General features: G+C 41.5%; 1 protein-coding gene across 2 annotated transcripts in view; it reads left to right on the top strand.

The window, feature by feature from the left end:
• CALCR (calcitonin receptor) overlaps nt 1-16324 on the top strand; it is a 141504-nt gene extending 125180 nt beyond the window's left edge. For both annotated transcript variants that reach the window (XM_085227447.1, XM_085227446.1), the window contains exons 12-13: nt 2315-2356; nt 7629-16324. In XM_085227447.1, the coding sequence (XP_085083573.1) occupies nt 2315-2356; nt 7629-7850 (264 nt within the window). In that variant the 3' untranslated portion in view covers nt 7851-16324. The remainder of the gene's footprint in view (nt 1-2314; nt 2357-7628) is intronic.
• The last annotated feature ends 527 nt before the right edge of the window (nt 16325-16851 follow it).

Below are 16851 nucleotides of genomic sequence, written 5' to 3'. Positions count from 1 at the left end.
TAGGCAAGAAATGAGTAAGGTGATAGGTAAATGTCCCTAATTTGGCTGAGTTCATAGCAGCCTTTACTCCCCAGTGCTAGAAGTCTGCTGGGAACCTCCACATCTATGTATGGTTGTTACAGAGGTTTCTGACTTATTTTCAAGTAGATTCAGGAGCAGTACACGTTTTGGATGGCAGAGCCCAGAAGACTATTGCTGTTGAAAGAAGAACACTGAGACATACATGGGGCAAAGGAAATAATTTCTTCAGTCAGCAGAGATGTACAACTTCTATGATTTCAAGAAGGTGAACAGTCACATCTGTTCTCAGCTTATTCCAGACCAGAAGAGCAACTGGAGATATATGGCATCAACACTGCTTCCTCTGTAGCTTTTCTAACAGAGAAGGTCTAAAGAAAGCAATAGCGAAGGGAACAGAAGTAGATTAACTGTAGGTTTTAACAAGAATTTGAACACTGTACAGGATATTATTTATTTGGAAGCATTCAAGGCCAGGCTGGATGGGGCTGTAAGAAATCTGGTCTAGTGGGAGGTGTCTCTGCCTATAGCAGGGGGGTTGGAACTAGGTGATCTTAAAGGTCCCTTCCAACTCAAACTATTCTATGATTCTATGAAATAAAATGGAAAATGACATCAATAGTCTGCCTTAAGGTGAACTGCAGTTCCCGATTTCCCCTAAAACACTCTCGGTGGAGAACAGACTTAGCTTCTTTCTCTCCTCCTGGAATCTTATCTTCTGTGCCTCACTGAACATCTCTAATCCCAGAGGAGATCAAAATCCATCTCATTTCCCATTGTGGCTAACTACTGTTAATATGTGACCACATACCATACAGTACCACAGCATGTTTTTCAAGACAGCAGAAATTGACATAGCATCCACAGTGCAGGAGAATAATCATTATAGGCCACAGGGAAGTGCAATGTTTGCATAAGTTTCAGATTTAGGCACCTGTGATCTGTCAGAGGTCTGCTGTTAAGGCATTAGTTTTTGGTTCACTTCATGGTTTTTCCCAAATCAGAGCATAGGGAAAACTATTATGCATTACATACTGTGGTCTGGAGTTGGAGTTTTCAGAGGGTACTGTTTTCCCAAAACATAAAAAGATTTCTTTTGCTCACTCCGATTGCCCTTCCGCCTCCTCTGTCTTCACATTTGAAGTTATTTGCAATTACATATTGCAACTAAAGAAATTCTGTTGGCGCAAAATCATTGCTAAAATTCAGGTGATAGCACCTCTTCAAATCAGCTTGATACATCAGCATTCTGCTACAACATTTTACCTTATCTTTGTAGTCCAAAACATGCATTTGAGGGTCCAAGATGTTTTACATAGCGTCAGCTATAATTTAACTGGTAATCAGTAAAATGAGAGCTTATAAAGAAGATGCAGCTGTAAAGTACCTCAGAGCAGCCCCTGGGAACACAGAGTATTGCAGTGCGGTTTTCCCCTCAATTTCACAAACTGCCATAAATTTAGTTTCTAATAACAGCTTTAAGTAATCTAAAATGAGGGCATCTGGCTCCCAGTGTTGTTATGTAATGATATTTTAATAAGCGTTAATGCTCTTTAGAACACAGAGCAGTGTAATTATGTGGTTTTGAACAGCAGGCTCTATGCACAAGAATTTTCTCTCTTACCTGTTTCACACTTCCTCACCTCATGTTCTAGGCTTGACCCTGTTTAATCCTGCAGAGGTAAGGAAATATCTGAACAAATGTGGCAATAATGAAATTAATTTCAAGAGGTTTAGGACCAAGCTATGATCTTCAGTCTCTTCCGTACCTTCCATTTCACCTGTGTTTTGTGTTGGTTTATTTTCCCTTTTTCTGACCTCTAATATCTGTTTTCACACCTTCCCATCCATACTGATACTGCACATACAGGTCCACTTACCCATCATACACTTCAGTTGAAAGCCTTTCTGGCACAGCTGTCTTCCCTTGTGTGACAGTCTTAACTGGGTAACTCTGACAAATGCACAGCAGCATGTTGGGCAGTTCCTCTACCTTTACTTCATAAAGCCAGTAACACTTAGTTATCCTTCTCCTGCCCTCTCAAACAAAAATAACTTTATAGGCAGAATAGATCTAGAAATGCCAGTAATATGAAAGAAAATATATTGAAAAGACAAAAACTGGTGTAGAAATGTAACTGAGAATTAGGAGGATATTAGGTGAAATGTCTGCGATGGAAAGGAAGTGGATCAAAGTTTGTCTTGCATGCCTCAAGCCTCACCTTCCAAACAATGCAAAAAAAAAATCTATGTATATATTCTGATCCTTAAGTGCTTTTCATTTTCTTCCTCTTAGGGCTTGCTTGTGGCAACTATATTCTGCTTCTTCAATGGTGAGGTACGTATCTACAACACAGCGAGAGAAAAGAAAAATAGTCACTTAGATGTTGATTGGTACAAAGATGAAGCATCTCGAATTACAAAATTCGAAGGCAGAGAAAGATATTTTTCAAGATCTATATACAAGCAGCACTGTGCATTTCTGAAATCTCTATGTGAATACCTCATTGAGTCAGGAAAGTCAGCAGCACCAAGTGCACCACAGACATGTGTCTCTCCCCCTTTCACCCACAATATCACAAGTTAGAGGTCAAAGTCAAGGATTAAAACACTAGTAAAAGACTCAAATAGTTGACAGAGCTACCACACATGCAGAGGAACCTGTAGGGCTGCAGCTACTTTCCCTTCTTTGAGGATTAGTGCTGGCCTTTTTAAGGTCAATAATTATCAAGCTGTAATTAAGGCTTGAGTTAAGGATGTCTCCCCTTCTCTTATAACTTGATCAAATGTTTATACTTACAAGTGTGTCTAGGTCCACTTCACTAAGTTGTTTTTATAAAAATAGCTGTTTGTAACATGTCAAGAGCCATTTAAATTCCTACAGTAAGCCACTTCCCAAAGATGGTAAGTTGTTGTGATACACTGGGAGCATTTAACTGTAGTGAAATAAACCACAGCATTATCTCAAAAAAGCTGGAAATCCCTTTAAAAAGTTAGCTTTGAATCCAGAGCAGATAGACTAGATACAGAACAAAATTTGCAGTGCTAACACTCCGTATGTCACCCTACAGGGACATTCTTGCTTTTGTTTATCTGTATGTTATTCTCAAGTAGTAATGATGTGACCATGCTGTTTTTTTTGATAGTGACTTGAAGCAAGTTATCCAACTGATAAGGTGCTACTGGCTGGTTTTCTATCTTTCAGGATGGCAGAGAGTATTAAATACTACCATCTCTTGTTGACATCACTGTACACTTGCTTCTGTCTGTACATGGTAAAGGTACAGATAAATGCAATAGTAAAAGAGAAGAGGCCTCCCACAGCTTATGGGAGACATAAGAGGGAAATGGCAGAACATAAGTACTTAAGAACACTTGAACTTAAATAACAGTCATAAAGATCATATTACAGAAAGTCACACTTTCATTTCAGAGTTCAGACCATTTAAGCAAAGTTGGCAGAAGTGCTATTCTTTTCTGGTATCATGTCCACCCCTAGGACCTGCAGGCTACCACCATATTTCTCCTCTAATGTTATCACCTTCTGGCACAGTTCAGTCTCCATGTTCTGCACATGCAGCATTACTTCTAGTTCCTTCTGGTATGGAGAACATGGCATGAAAAATGAAGAGACAAGCCAGGCAGTTCTTGAAACAGCATATCCCTATAGGACTGATTGCACAGCTACGTACAGGCAGTGTGCCAGTATGTCCTCGCTTGCCTCCAGACAATGTATTACACCCAAATCCTTGTCTTCAGGATTGCTTTCTTCATCCTCCCTTCCCCCCAGGTTCACCTTCAAGTTTTTCTGATTAGATTTTGCAAAACATATTTGCTTTATATTTTATAGCTTTAGGGCAAAAGGCCAATTACTCTGTAATTCTCCAAATCTAATGAGAACATTTGCGCCTAGATTAAAGGTTGTAGCAGTGCTAAAATGAAGAAAAGCAACAATAAATTGCACTGAAAACATACAAACCCTCAGTCACATCCAAAAGCCTTTTTGGCACAGCTGGCAGCCCATTGCCACCACTGAAATATACCACCCATTGCCTCACTGTGCTCACATCCACAGACATTCAGTAGGCAGCAATAAATGTCAGTGAGTGCCATTTTTCCTGCATGGAGGAATACAGTTCCACACCTTTGCTTCATGCACATAGCCATGTCAGACGCCATTTTGTAAGAGTGCCCCTCTGCTGCCATTTGTCACACAGCAACAAAATGTAATGGAATATGCAGAATCTGCAGAGTAGCAGCAGCAGAATCATGGAACCATAGAATGATGAAGGTTGGAAAAGACCACTAAGATAATTTAGTCCAGCCATCAGCCCATCAGCCCATCACCACCATGCCCACTAAGTCCCTCAGTGCCACATCTACGTGCTTCCTGAAAACCTTCACTACCTGCCTGGGCAGCCTGTTCCAATACCTCACCACTCTTTCTGAGAAGAAATTTTTCCTAATATCTAACTTAAGCTCACCCTGTTGCTACTTAGGGCCTAAACCTAGCCTAAACCTTACCTATTGCCCTAAACAGGCTAACACCAAGATGGCATTATGCACTTACAAAGGGAGAAGAGCTCTGAGTTTGGCTGCCTAAGAAAACTAAGCAAAGATAATCCTCTCCAGTCTCATTGTGTGCAGTATGACACGGACCAAGGCCACAGTCTGGTTTTCAGTCATGGCAGGAGATTGTTTCCAGGCCACTGTATACATCTGATGCCATAGAATAGAATTCAAAGTGGTTTGTCATGAGAAAATTCAGCACAGGGCAGGCAGATTAATTTTAGTAAGAAAACTAGATACTCAGGAATTTATTTTTTTCTACTGGAATATTTAACCTCAAGGCTAAAATGCATGAAGTTTAGCCAGGACAAACAGTGCTAAACTCAGTACCACCTGACAGTATTTTATGTTGAATTTGTTTGCATGCTACCTCACAGCCTCATTTTATTGCCATAAGCCTATCTATAGAAAGAAATGGAAAAATGCTAAAATGTCATCAGTGCCCGCATTCATGTGGAAGAACACATAAACAATGGAATTTTCCAGGACTTTTTAAATGATTAATCTTCTCATGTATTTTTATGCAAAATCTCAGTGTTCAGCAGCACTGTAGTTTCTCTGTCCAGTAACAACAGTGTTGTGCAGATGATACGAGGACGCTTCAGTAGTCTGCTCACCAGCCCACATTTCCAGGCCTGAGATTACCTCTGGACTGCAAGACTGGCCAACACAATGGAAAGTCTCTGGAAAAAAAATACCATCAAATAACAGCCACTATCTCGTGTGCCAAAGAGGCATGAATGGGTAATGGAGAACAGGAAAACCTTTAAAGTCTTCAAAAGTAGAGAAAGCCAATTCAGGCTTCTCGTTTCTCTGGGCTTCTCTTTCCTCCATCTGCAGTCACAGAGGAAAACATGGCAGGAGCCTCTGTGGTTGTTAGCACAGTATGGCTGGGCGTGTGATTTTCAGTAAGGCTGCTTGCACATTGAAATCTGTGCCTGAACAGTTTTAGTTGGCACTGAGCAGTGATCATCTGAGATCCTTGGAATCAGGGCAGAAATCTAGGTTTACTCATTGCTTTACCCAAGAGCAGAAGCTCGTGTAGCCCACTAGCCAAGTGTGGCCAGACTCTTTTAGATGCCAGCACTTGGAATGAAAGCAGCTGCTCCGACCTGGTGCTCTCATTGCTCCATAGGGCCTGTAAACCTTGACCAGTGACACTGCTACTGAAGGGATGTGCCTGCTTCCTCTCAGTCCATACATACCTCAGCACCATTGCCTTCTGAGAACAAAACTATGTCTCCTGGCAGACTTTGCAAGATTGAATGTCTTTGTTCTTCCTGCTTCATGTAACCATGGTTAACTGTTGTGCTTCATGTAGCTTCTAGGGTAACCAGACTACAGCATTCATCTGGAGCACTGTAATGTTAAAAAGGCAGTGTTAAAGAGACTAAAACCTGTACAGATTTCACTTTGTGCACTTCCTTATTATGTGATACAGCTGCAGTACTTTTCCATGCAATTAGGTTTTTTTCACTCGTAAACTTTGGTGGTGATATGATACCACACATCCATGCATGCAGCCATTTCACTTCATATCTTGATATATAAGTATAAGAGCTCTGTTCACAGCCCTGGTAATTACGGTCCCATTGTGACCATATGTCTTTTCTGTGCTTGATAGCTAATTAATCTACAGTGACCATTAGTTTTCTTTTCTTTGTGTGTTAGAAGGTAAATAGAAATTTATTTCTCTAGAGGATAAGAACTCTTAACTACTTTGCCTTGAGCTATGTGATAGCAAAATAGAGGTAGTATTGGAAACTGAGCATGCAGATAGATAGCTTTCAGTTATTTTTAATGGACCAGTCCAGCAAATGTTTGTTTACTCAAGCAAGGAGTCATACCCGGGTCAGTGCAACTACTTGCATGAGTAAGGATTTATAGCATCAGTCTTCATCTCGTGGCTCACTCCTTGGCTTAAAAATAAAAATCCAAAGCAATTGAAAAATCCATTTTTGGCACGTTGCGTAGTCCTGCTGCACAGTCAGTGAGCGTCTCAGGTTCACAGCAATTCCTTATGAAGCCTTGTCCTTAGACAGGGAATAGCTTTCTTGCAGGCAGCAGTGAGTGGAGAGTAGATTGAATTTTAATATATACATATCAATGGAGTGATTAGGATTGTGGAGTCCTGGGAAATACTAAAGTCACTGAGAATGGAATGAGGAATGGGACAGCTGAAATGAATGGATGAAGCCCAGCTTTGCCCATTGCCTGCTTGCATCTCAGCATAGCCTTTGGGAAGGAACTGGAGGGTGCCAGCACTCCCAAACATGCAGCTGGAGATGGGCTTCTTATTCTCTAGCAGGCCTCAGCAGCTTCAGTCATATCCTGGCACAGGATAGAACATCACCTTTAATGTAAATGTATAATATAATGTTTTGCTCCTAGAGGATGAACGTCCAAAAGCTGAAATTCTCTGGTACACAGAGGTCTGTGGCCAGTGCTAATTTTTTGCCAGTGCAGAACCTCCTCTTGAACTACCAGAAAAATATCTCTGTTTATCTGCATTAATTAACTGGTTCTCTCTATAAGATGAGCCCTGTCAAGCTCTTGAAGTATACTTTGCCATTCATGGCCAGCTTTATTCCAGGTTAAGTTTCTTCAAGAACATAGTGTATTTGCCATTCCAGGTGCAAGGATCCAGGTGCAGCATCAGATATATTCTGATCTTCATCCCTACCTCCTCTTCCCTCGTTTCCCACTGCACTGCACTGCTGCATTCCCATGCAGCACTCTGTTCCACACTGACCTCTATGGGAACAGCTAGCTTCTCCCTCTCTTCACAAGCAGTGACCACTGAAAAAAAACAATTGCTGCTGTAGGGAAGGCAGGAAGGGATCTCAGGCCAGGACCTAAGTGACTGCTTCTGGAGCTAGGAGGAGAGGGCAGAAGAGAGGCAGACTGAGCCTCATGGAATTTGACCTGGAGCTGTTTCATTATTTTTGTCTTTTTTTCTATTTTCTGCAGCAAGTTTTAAAAGTGCTAAAATTTTCGCTAGTTCTGATCATTCATTACCCTAACTTAACCTACCTTAACAGGTACAAGGGGCTTTGAAGAGGCAGTGGACACAGTACAAAACCCAGTGGGGCCAAAGGCGTCGAGAGCACTGCTCCACCAGATCCACCTCCTACACAGCAACGTCCATCACAGAGGTCCCTGTCTACCTGTACCATCATGACTCCAACAACGAGCAGCTCAATGGAAGATACGTAGACGACTCTGAACTTGTTGCATTGAAGTCTGGGGAGACATCGGCCTAGCTGGGCAGCAGCCACTGCAAACACACCATTTCATGTCTGCTTGTGAACAAAGAGAGGAAAAGAGTAGGGAATCCAAGTGGAAGAGAGCAAAACTGGGTGACTGGATACATGGCATTCAAACCACATCAGCCTCTGACAGCAATGGTGCAGGGAATCTGGCACAGAGGTAGGAATCGCAGTTTATCCTTCTGAGCATGGATGTGCCTGCCAGGTCCATCCCACACCTTCCCACACCTCCCGTATCAAGTGATGATCCAGCAGCAGCAGCAGTGCCAGGAGTGCACAGCAAATAGGAAAGAAGGAACTGGTACCTGGCAACTGGAAACATTCCGCACTTTTTGCTGTCAGTACTTTTCTTTAACAGCAGATTTTGAACTATCAACTTTCACATGATGTAACTCGCTTGCGGTCCTTTACTTTTACCCATTTGAGGAACCTGGTGACTTCTGAAGAGATTTTGCACACTGTGAGACAAATCAAGCAGAGAAACAGAAAAACTCATTCCAAAGTACTCACATCTTGATGATCTCCAACAAATACCCCAACATATCATCATCACATTAGCAGGTGCATAAAACAAATGATGGTAAAGCCGTAGGTATTGAGATCTCAGACATCCTCAGAAAACCAACCAGCTCTCTCAGAAGTCCTGAAGGCATCTGAAAATAATTTCTTTTCAGCAATACAAGTAGTTCAAAAGCATCTATAGGAAAAATTGTCACCCGATTACTCAATCCAGAACTCATCATTAAGGCATGATTCTTTCATCCTGAATAAACTGGGAAATTTGTTTCAAAATTATTATTTTCTTTAATAGCCACTCTGAGATGAATGCTAAATGAGTGGTTGCCTCTAATAAAATTATGATCATGGCAGTAAAGGATCCCGGGTAAGAAATAAGGAACTAATGTCATAGCACACAGAACATCTGTTTTTACAATCTGTTTGCTGTTTTGAGTCCTTTACCATTGAAAGTGACAATTTCATGTGTGAGTCTGTCACCAGGAAAACAAGATGAATGTGCAGTTTGGGGACTAACGAGCACCTTTTATCACACATTCAAAGCATTGTTAGAGTCTCTGTGTGATCACTAATGCAGAAATCAGGTGAGGGAGTGCTTATTTGTAGTTAGAAGTTATTGTACTGTCTCTAAAAAATTTTGCAAATCACAAAAGGAAGACAGTAGGTGAATTTCCCACAGAAAGCGAACAAAAAGAATCTGCAAGCAGCAAGGACAGTACCAAGGAAGTTTAGCAAGGTTATGACTCCTCCAGCATTTATCCATACAGTGTTTAATGAATACAATACCATTCCTTCTTGCATCTTTGGCAAACTCTCCTGAAGATCTCCCACTCCTTTGCCTTTTGTTTAGATGTGCATAAGATATTTATTTCAAAGGCTAACAAGGTACTCATCACAATCTTTAGCTTTGAAGGAAGTTGGGAAGTTATTGGTACTCCTTTGTTTTCCCTGCTAATCATTTGCGTCTGATGCTTCCAGCCCAGCCCACTCTGGAAGATGTATGCAGTCATGCAGGAGGCACTTGTGCATCTCAAGTGTCTGAATGTCAACTCTGAGGTAGGTGCTGCAAACATGCTGCCCTGTATGGCGGGTGAACAGAACAAGACAGCATGCCATCTCTTAAACTGCAGTTGTATTCATGTAGGATTTCTTTCATTGATGTAAAATTTATTTTTTCCTTCACATTCTTGCTGTGATTCAATCCATAATGTTCTTTCTGCTTAGCATTGCCTAGGGTGCTTAAAATATCATGGGTTAGAATAGTCCCAATTCCGTATCTTGTCAGATATAGTAAAGGGAGAAAAGCTGCAATGAAGTGGCTGAGCTCAATGTCAATTCATTTGTAGTTTTAGAGGTCTCAGACTTTCCCTCACTGGCACATCTAGACCTTTCAATATTCATCTGCAAATTTTAAGTGGAGACCTGCTGAATGTGTCCACCTACATGAGCTGCACAGAGCCTACCAGGAATAAGTTGGAGGGATATGTGCAAGCCAGTGCTACGAACTGGAACCATGTCCCCATACACATGGGAGGAAAACCAGAACTTCCTCCTTGATGCTGCAGCTACAGAACAAGAGCTTGGGAACAAGCAGTGTGTGCAATTCATCACATGGTTGATCTAATGGAACAGCTGCAAGAAAATAGAGTCCTGTGTATTCATTCAAGCTATACTTATTCTTCAGACTTCAGGAACACAAAGACAATTATTTTTTCAAGCAGTATTCCACATATTGCTGTTTTTGTTTATACCAGTGAACAGTGGAAAGAGAAAAATGTCGTCACAAAGTGGCTCTGCTGTGGATGCTGTGTTTCTGAATCATTTGAGGCACACCATGTTTCCCAGGAGAGCTCCAGAAGGCAGTGGTTAGTGTCTGAAGGCACAGATGAGCTGGTCATGAAAGAAATGTACGTTAACATATACATGTTAATAATGATCATGTACACAAAAGTAAAAGCTGCTTTACAGTCTGTTGTTCATATGGATGTACAAAATTGAAATGCTTTCCCATTATATTGGTTGGGTTGTTTTTTTTCATTTACCAGTCATTTTTTTCTTGCTCTGTTCAGTAGAATGCTCTGAAATGCCAAATTTAGGATCTGGGTTTTAAGATCTGTTTTTTTAGTCTCAGGGGGTGGACACACTGCATGGTTATGTGGGTCTTTGTGACAGTGCTGGTTTCAGCGGAGTGACAGTGACTTGCAGCCACTGAAGATTCAGTGTTCCACACACACTGAGTTTCTTGTTGGAATCACTCTGGGGTTAATTTCAAATCCAAACTTCTTTTTCCCACTGAAAATGCTATCTTTCTTCATCTCAGAAATAGCCTGAGATGTTATCATTGCACATGTAAGGTGAATTTCATTTCTTGTTTTACAAAAAGCACCATACACTAATGGCGGTGTATGGGGCTGCTGAATCACAGCCTGAACCTTTGATTGATCACCTGAGGCGAGCAATGAGTCAGCCATGGGAGCACAGGTGAAGGCAATTCACCTGTGCTGCAGGAAGGGGTGGAGCCTGGCTCCACCTCTCCTAGACCCATTTAAGAGCTGACTGCCAGGAGGGAAGGATCTCTCTGGAGATCCACTCCATCAGGAGTTCATCTTGAGAGCCCAGGACAGGGTGAGAGACTTTCTCTTATTTCTCCAATATAAATTCTATTAGCCAAGCTCCTGGATATATATCTATACCATCTGTATATCCATTGATTAAACAGGCGATAATGTTGTGAGCTCTGGTATGACCTGAATAATTACAGCATCTTGGCAGTAGGGAGTCCTGTCACTATTACCTTCACCAGAACAGCAGAAATGAGTAAGTTATGTATTAATGTAGCAGAAATTTGGAAGGGAGCAGTGCTTGGATTAGTGAATTTGAGGTGTATTTTCAGCAATTTTCAGCAGAAAACAGCTTTACGCTGGGCAATGCTGCTGTGTCTATTTTCTCTCTGACACTGCACCCAAGACGTGAAAACTCAGTTGAATGAACATTTGCTCTGGAAGCAAGGTTTGCACAGTTTCTCTGTTTGAACAACTGAATCTATCAGAAGGATGCTGCTTGTTCTTTATTAGGTTCAGAATCAGCACAAAGGAAAGGCTTTGGGATGCTTAAAGTGAGCCCTGCTGTTTTTTTCCTACTTTGATTTGCTTAACAAATGTGTTTTAGCTGAAATAAAAGAGCAACAAAGGCAGGACAATTTTCTGTATATAAGTCTGAGAGTATTTCCACCGCGAAGTGCTGATGTATTTATAACTTAGCAACATAACTCTGTTTTGGGTTGAAACTACCCACACCAAGCAGGTGAATTTCATCCTCTTTTCCCAAATCCTCCTCCATCCTTTGCCAGCCTTAACATACCAAATTTGGAACCATTTTTCAAAGATCCAAATTCTAAATGCTAACAGCATGGAAGCCGCTGCATTTCCAGTGCTTTGAATTTTAAAAGTCAGATGTGTCCTCTTGAAGCTACATATGCATAGTTATTGTATTACTGCTCAAAAATAGAAGTGTTTGTAACCTCAAACTCATTTGCATTGCAGCAGGGTGGTCCCAGGCCAGTGAGTCTGTGCAGCATGAATGTCACAGCTCGTGGCCATATTGTTTGGACCAGTCTTAGCTACATGGAGGAAGTGGGAGATTTTTCAGTTGATGGTAGCAGCAAGCAGAATTATGCATTCCTGGGGCAGCTGGGCCTTTGCTGTTGTGCTTGCTGCAGGAACACCCTTTTCAGAGAGACTTGGCATGAGAAAAGTATGCATCCTAAAAAAGATATGTCATCAAGCAGCAGTGAGGGAATGTCAGACCTCCAGTTAAAGGAACGCATCATCTCAGGAGGAAGCACACAGTCAGCACAACAGGCAACCACCTAGTGAAATTCACACCCCGGGCAGCCCTGAGACTCAGGAAAGTGCCAGAGTTATAGTGCTCTGACAACTCCTAGTCTTGGCACCTGTGGTAATTACAGTGCCTCTAAGGGTCTTATTCCAAAGTATCTTTATCATGAGCTGCCAATCCTTCTGTGCAGTGCAGTATTTTCAGGTACTTCCAGACGATTCACAAACTTGTGTTGAAGCATCCCGTGAGTGCTCAGTGCGTCGTCAAGAGAAAAAAAGTATTTCTCAGAGTTTCCAGTATAGATCACTATGTTCCTCTCAGCTCAGTTCCTCTCAGGATGGCTGCTTTATCCAGTAAAATCGAATGGCATGAACATTATCATTGCTCAGCTTGACACAGTGCTTCATAAAAGAGAGCACTGCAATAAGATGACTAACTGGGGTACTGTATGAGACTGTCTGAAACACAGATAGGTACAGATAGTGTGGAGATGATGTAGGCAGAGGGACCATGCAGGTGGCCTGGCAGCCTCCTGTCCAGACTGATTTTCTGTGATTTCCTAACAGCAGAGGTAAGCACCGAGCTCTTAGTGGGGTGGGAAGGTGCTCAGCTCTCATTATATGCCAAGATTTTCTTCATAATCTGATGTCAGGATCTCACAAACCTATTGTTTAAAAGGGAAAAAAAAAAAAGATAGGAAAATCCAAAAAGATGTCTACACTGCTTTTAAGAATCCGCTTCCTTTCCTTTCCTCTCATTGTGAGAAAACTTGGCTTTGAGCAGTGATGGATGGAGGTTGCTTCATGTGATGCCAACATGCAGCCCCTGCAGTGCTAGAGATCCAATGCAGGATATCTAAGTGTGGAGATCTTAGTTTGCATAAGTGCATTCAAGGGGATACAGCTCTTTCCCTCATCTACATTTCTCTCCACCAACACAAAAGTGCTAAACCTCCAATCTGTGCATCCCAAGGATGAGCACTTCTCCATGAAGTCTGCACCTCACATTGACCTGTTGTTGATTCAGAATGTCAGATTGAAAGGAGTGTGTTTTAATTCAGACTTGCTCCTATAATTCAGATGCTTGTCCCATGTTGGTTTTTTATTTAAAACTAAACAGAATTTATGGAAATGGGGTATGCAGATTTAAAACTAGATTAGGGATAAAATTCTGAGTGCACCAATATCAAGTATCTCTATCAGAAGAATAAAATCACCTTTTTCTTTTTAACTAAATGTAATCATGTCACCGGAGAAAGCAACAAAACAGCAAACAACTTTTGTACCAATTATATATAAAAATATGTGATGTGTATGCATATATAGACTTATATAAGTACTTCTATCTGGGTAGAGTACAACCTCATTGTCCTCCCAAAGCAGAAGAGATGGGGGGAGGGCTGTGGGGCAGAAATGGGGCACAGCTTTCCTGAAGCAGCTCGATGCTTTCTGGGGATCCTACATCAAGTCTGGCCACCTGCACTCCAAGCCTCTGGCTGTGGGAGCACCATGATGGTGGATGATCAGGAGGGCTGAGCCCAGAGATGCTGCCCATGCTGTGTTTCTCAGCTTTCTAAAACAATGCTAAACTACTGAAGGGCTGCTCAAAAAATGAGCAGGAATAATCTTTCCCAGCTATATTACCCACAGGTAACCTCACTAGTGGCACCAGCATAAGACTCACTGTTGTGGAGAAGACTGACCTGAGATCAGTATCGCTGGCATGGAAGATTTCCTATTTCACTGTGTGCTGCATAATGCAACAGAAGTTCTCACTGACTTCAGCAGTGTAGCTGAGGATAAGCTTTTTTTTTTTTTTAATTTTAGAGGTTGTCTAAATATCTAGCAAACATTGACAACAGTCTCGCCTTCATATTAAACACAAGAGGTCCCAATCCATCAGTACTATGTTGCGTATACATTGATTGAGATAAAAAGACACTGTATTTCTGTATTTTTGGTAGTGAAATATCTCATCTCTTTTTGCACTGTATTTATATGCTAGATGTATTTGACAGACTGCACAACTTACATGACTATTAATGTATGTTTTTCAGCATTATAATTATGGAGACAAACAATTGTTTTGCATCAAAATAACAAATAGCAGCTTCTGGAAGATCCAAATAAGAAGAACAAAAAAGAGGCCCTCCCCAGTCCGTGCTGGCCATGTAGAAAACCTTGTGAGGTGAAGCCCCCTATACCCCACTCTTCTCCTTCACCTTCTGGAGATGTCATTGATTCTCAGCACACAAGGCCAGCATACCTCAGTGCAGGGTGCTGCACTGAGAGGTGCCCCTGAGACCTCAGAGAGTTGTGACGCACTGGAACAGGCTGCCCAAGGAGATTGTGGATGCCCCATCCCTGGAGGCATTCCAGGCCAGGCTGGATGTGGCTCTGGGTAGCCTGGTCTGGTGGTTGGCGACCCTGCACATAGCAGGGGGGTTGAAACTCTGATCATTGTGGACCTTTTCAATCCAGGCCATTCTATCACACAGCAAGTGTGGGAGGAGATGTGTGCCTCTTCCCGTATACACAGAGATGAGCTTCCTCCTGTGTGTGGTTTTTATTGAGGGAGCCTGAATAAGTGAAGAAGACCAAATGCTGCCCCTTTTTGGCTGTGTGGGCTGGCTGAGCAAGTTGAGGCCAATAAAGGAGCAGGAAATAGCTGAAGAGAAGATTTTGCTCATTGAATTTTATTTTACTAAAAGCATTTTTATTTTACGATCTCTTTTATTGTCTTTGGATGTATGGCAAATACTTATCTCCCAAGGACTTGACTGCCATGGTCACAGCAGGCTCCGCAGCCACTGAGGGATGTGCCCCTGGTAGAGCCTGCGGCTTTTAACTGGCGGCAACCCCAAGCAGTCATGGGAGCCACAGTATGAGTATGTCCATACAAAACAATCCATGCTCTAGGTGCAATGTATTCTGTGGCCTTCACTTTTCCAAAGGAGAGATTGCAAGGATTTTTTGTTTTCTTCCCCTGTTGTACAATTTCCCTGATGAAAGTCTCCTTGGGAAGTCGGAGTTAGGAAGGATGTGAAGGGTGGTGGGTCCCTCCAGACTGCCATCACAAAGCCACAGGAAACTGTTTGTCACAACTTGTTAGGTTTGGGAAAACACCAGAGAAAAATGACTGTATTTCCCTTGCTAGCCACAGCAGTTTTGGTATCAATTCCTCTTTATACAAGGATATTGTGAACCAAGGTCGCTGTTCTTCATCCACAAAGCCCAATTATATCACAGAAATACAAAAATCCTTGAGTGAAGAAGAATGCATCACTTGCTAACAGTGAGCTTCAGCAGAACAAATGAAGTTTTATTTTTAGCACTAAATCAGCAATAGCCTTCAGATATCAAAACATATATAAATCCTAGATATATCTTAAGAGATTCCCTGTGTATATGAAATTTTTCTGTTTTTTTCTTTTTTTTTTTTTAGATTTGTATCTAGATTAGATATCACTGTGACAGGAAAGTTTTCTGCTTTCAGCTTTTATTAGCTCATGCTTGAAATGCATGGTTCACAAAACTGAAAAGGTTTGAACAAGTAGTGAGAATTCCTGTGTTGGCAAAGCTGAGTCTAAAAGCCACAAGCTCATTCTACATGACTGATACAAATGAAAAAATAGTTCTGATTGAATTATGCCTTTGTTTTTGTATACACTAGGAAATTCACACCTACTATCATTAATCCATAAGCTATTTGTGATTGTAAGCCAATTGTTCTACTGTATTGTATGCTGTACATAAGCTGACCCTGCCTGTAAATAATCCTTCATATGTAGAAAATCTTATGAAGAAATACTGCCTGAAGATGTGAGTGAAATCTTAGACTTATGGAAATCAACTGCAACAGCTGCTTGAGTTCTATGGAAACCCAGATTTCACGCTCTCCAGCCCGTTTTATCATGGATAATGGCTATGGTTGGATTAAAGAGTTGCTGGTGCCTGGTGGGCTGTGCTGAGCTGAGTGTCACCTCTTCTCTTTTGGTCCACTTTGTGTTGTACCAGAGTGTTTGACTTGTCATTTCTTTGATGTAGAACTGAGCATTCGGGATATTTTGGCTTTGTGAGAGGCTTCTATTTTTTCAATAAAAGTCTAATTTTAAAGCTGGTGGAATGTCTTTCCCTCTTAACACCCCAGCAAGTGCAGTGTAAGCAGATATAAATACATGACTTAGTAGCACAATAGCATAAAAGTCATGTAAGAATCTATTAAAATTAAGCAAAAACCTGTAGTTAAGACACTGATCTCCATGCTCAGCAGACCTGATTGGCTCACGTCCCTGCCACAACTTACTGTGTGGCCCTGAGAAAATTGTTGCGGCCACTAAAACTACATCTGAAAGATTTAGTTTTCCTACACGCAAAATTTATAGTTCTCTTCTAAGCATGTTTTCATTGGTAAAAACTTCAGTGTGTGAAAACACTTTATTGCCGACACATAGAAAATTATCTCTAAGTCCCACTGGAAAAATACACTGTTTAAGTATTCCTGGGTAGACAAACTGCCATGCATGTGACAGCTCAGGCCAAAGTTCCCACAAAAGCCACTGAGGAAAATCTGTCCCTTCATTCTTCAAACCTCATATTGCAAAGTGGCTTCCTGGTCTCTGATCAGAATTTTGTGCCAAAGT

This window comes from Meleagris gallopavo, chromosome 6 (genome assembly GCF_905368555.1).
Source record: "Meleagris gallopavo chromosome 6, MGAL_WU_HG_1.1, whole genome shotgun sequence".
Lineage (NCBI taxonomy): Eukaryota > Metazoa > Chordata > Aves > Galliformes > Phasianidae > Meleagris > Meleagris gallopavo.
Note: the sequence above shows the minus strand (reverse complement) of the source record. Positions and strands in the feature narration are given on the sequence as shown.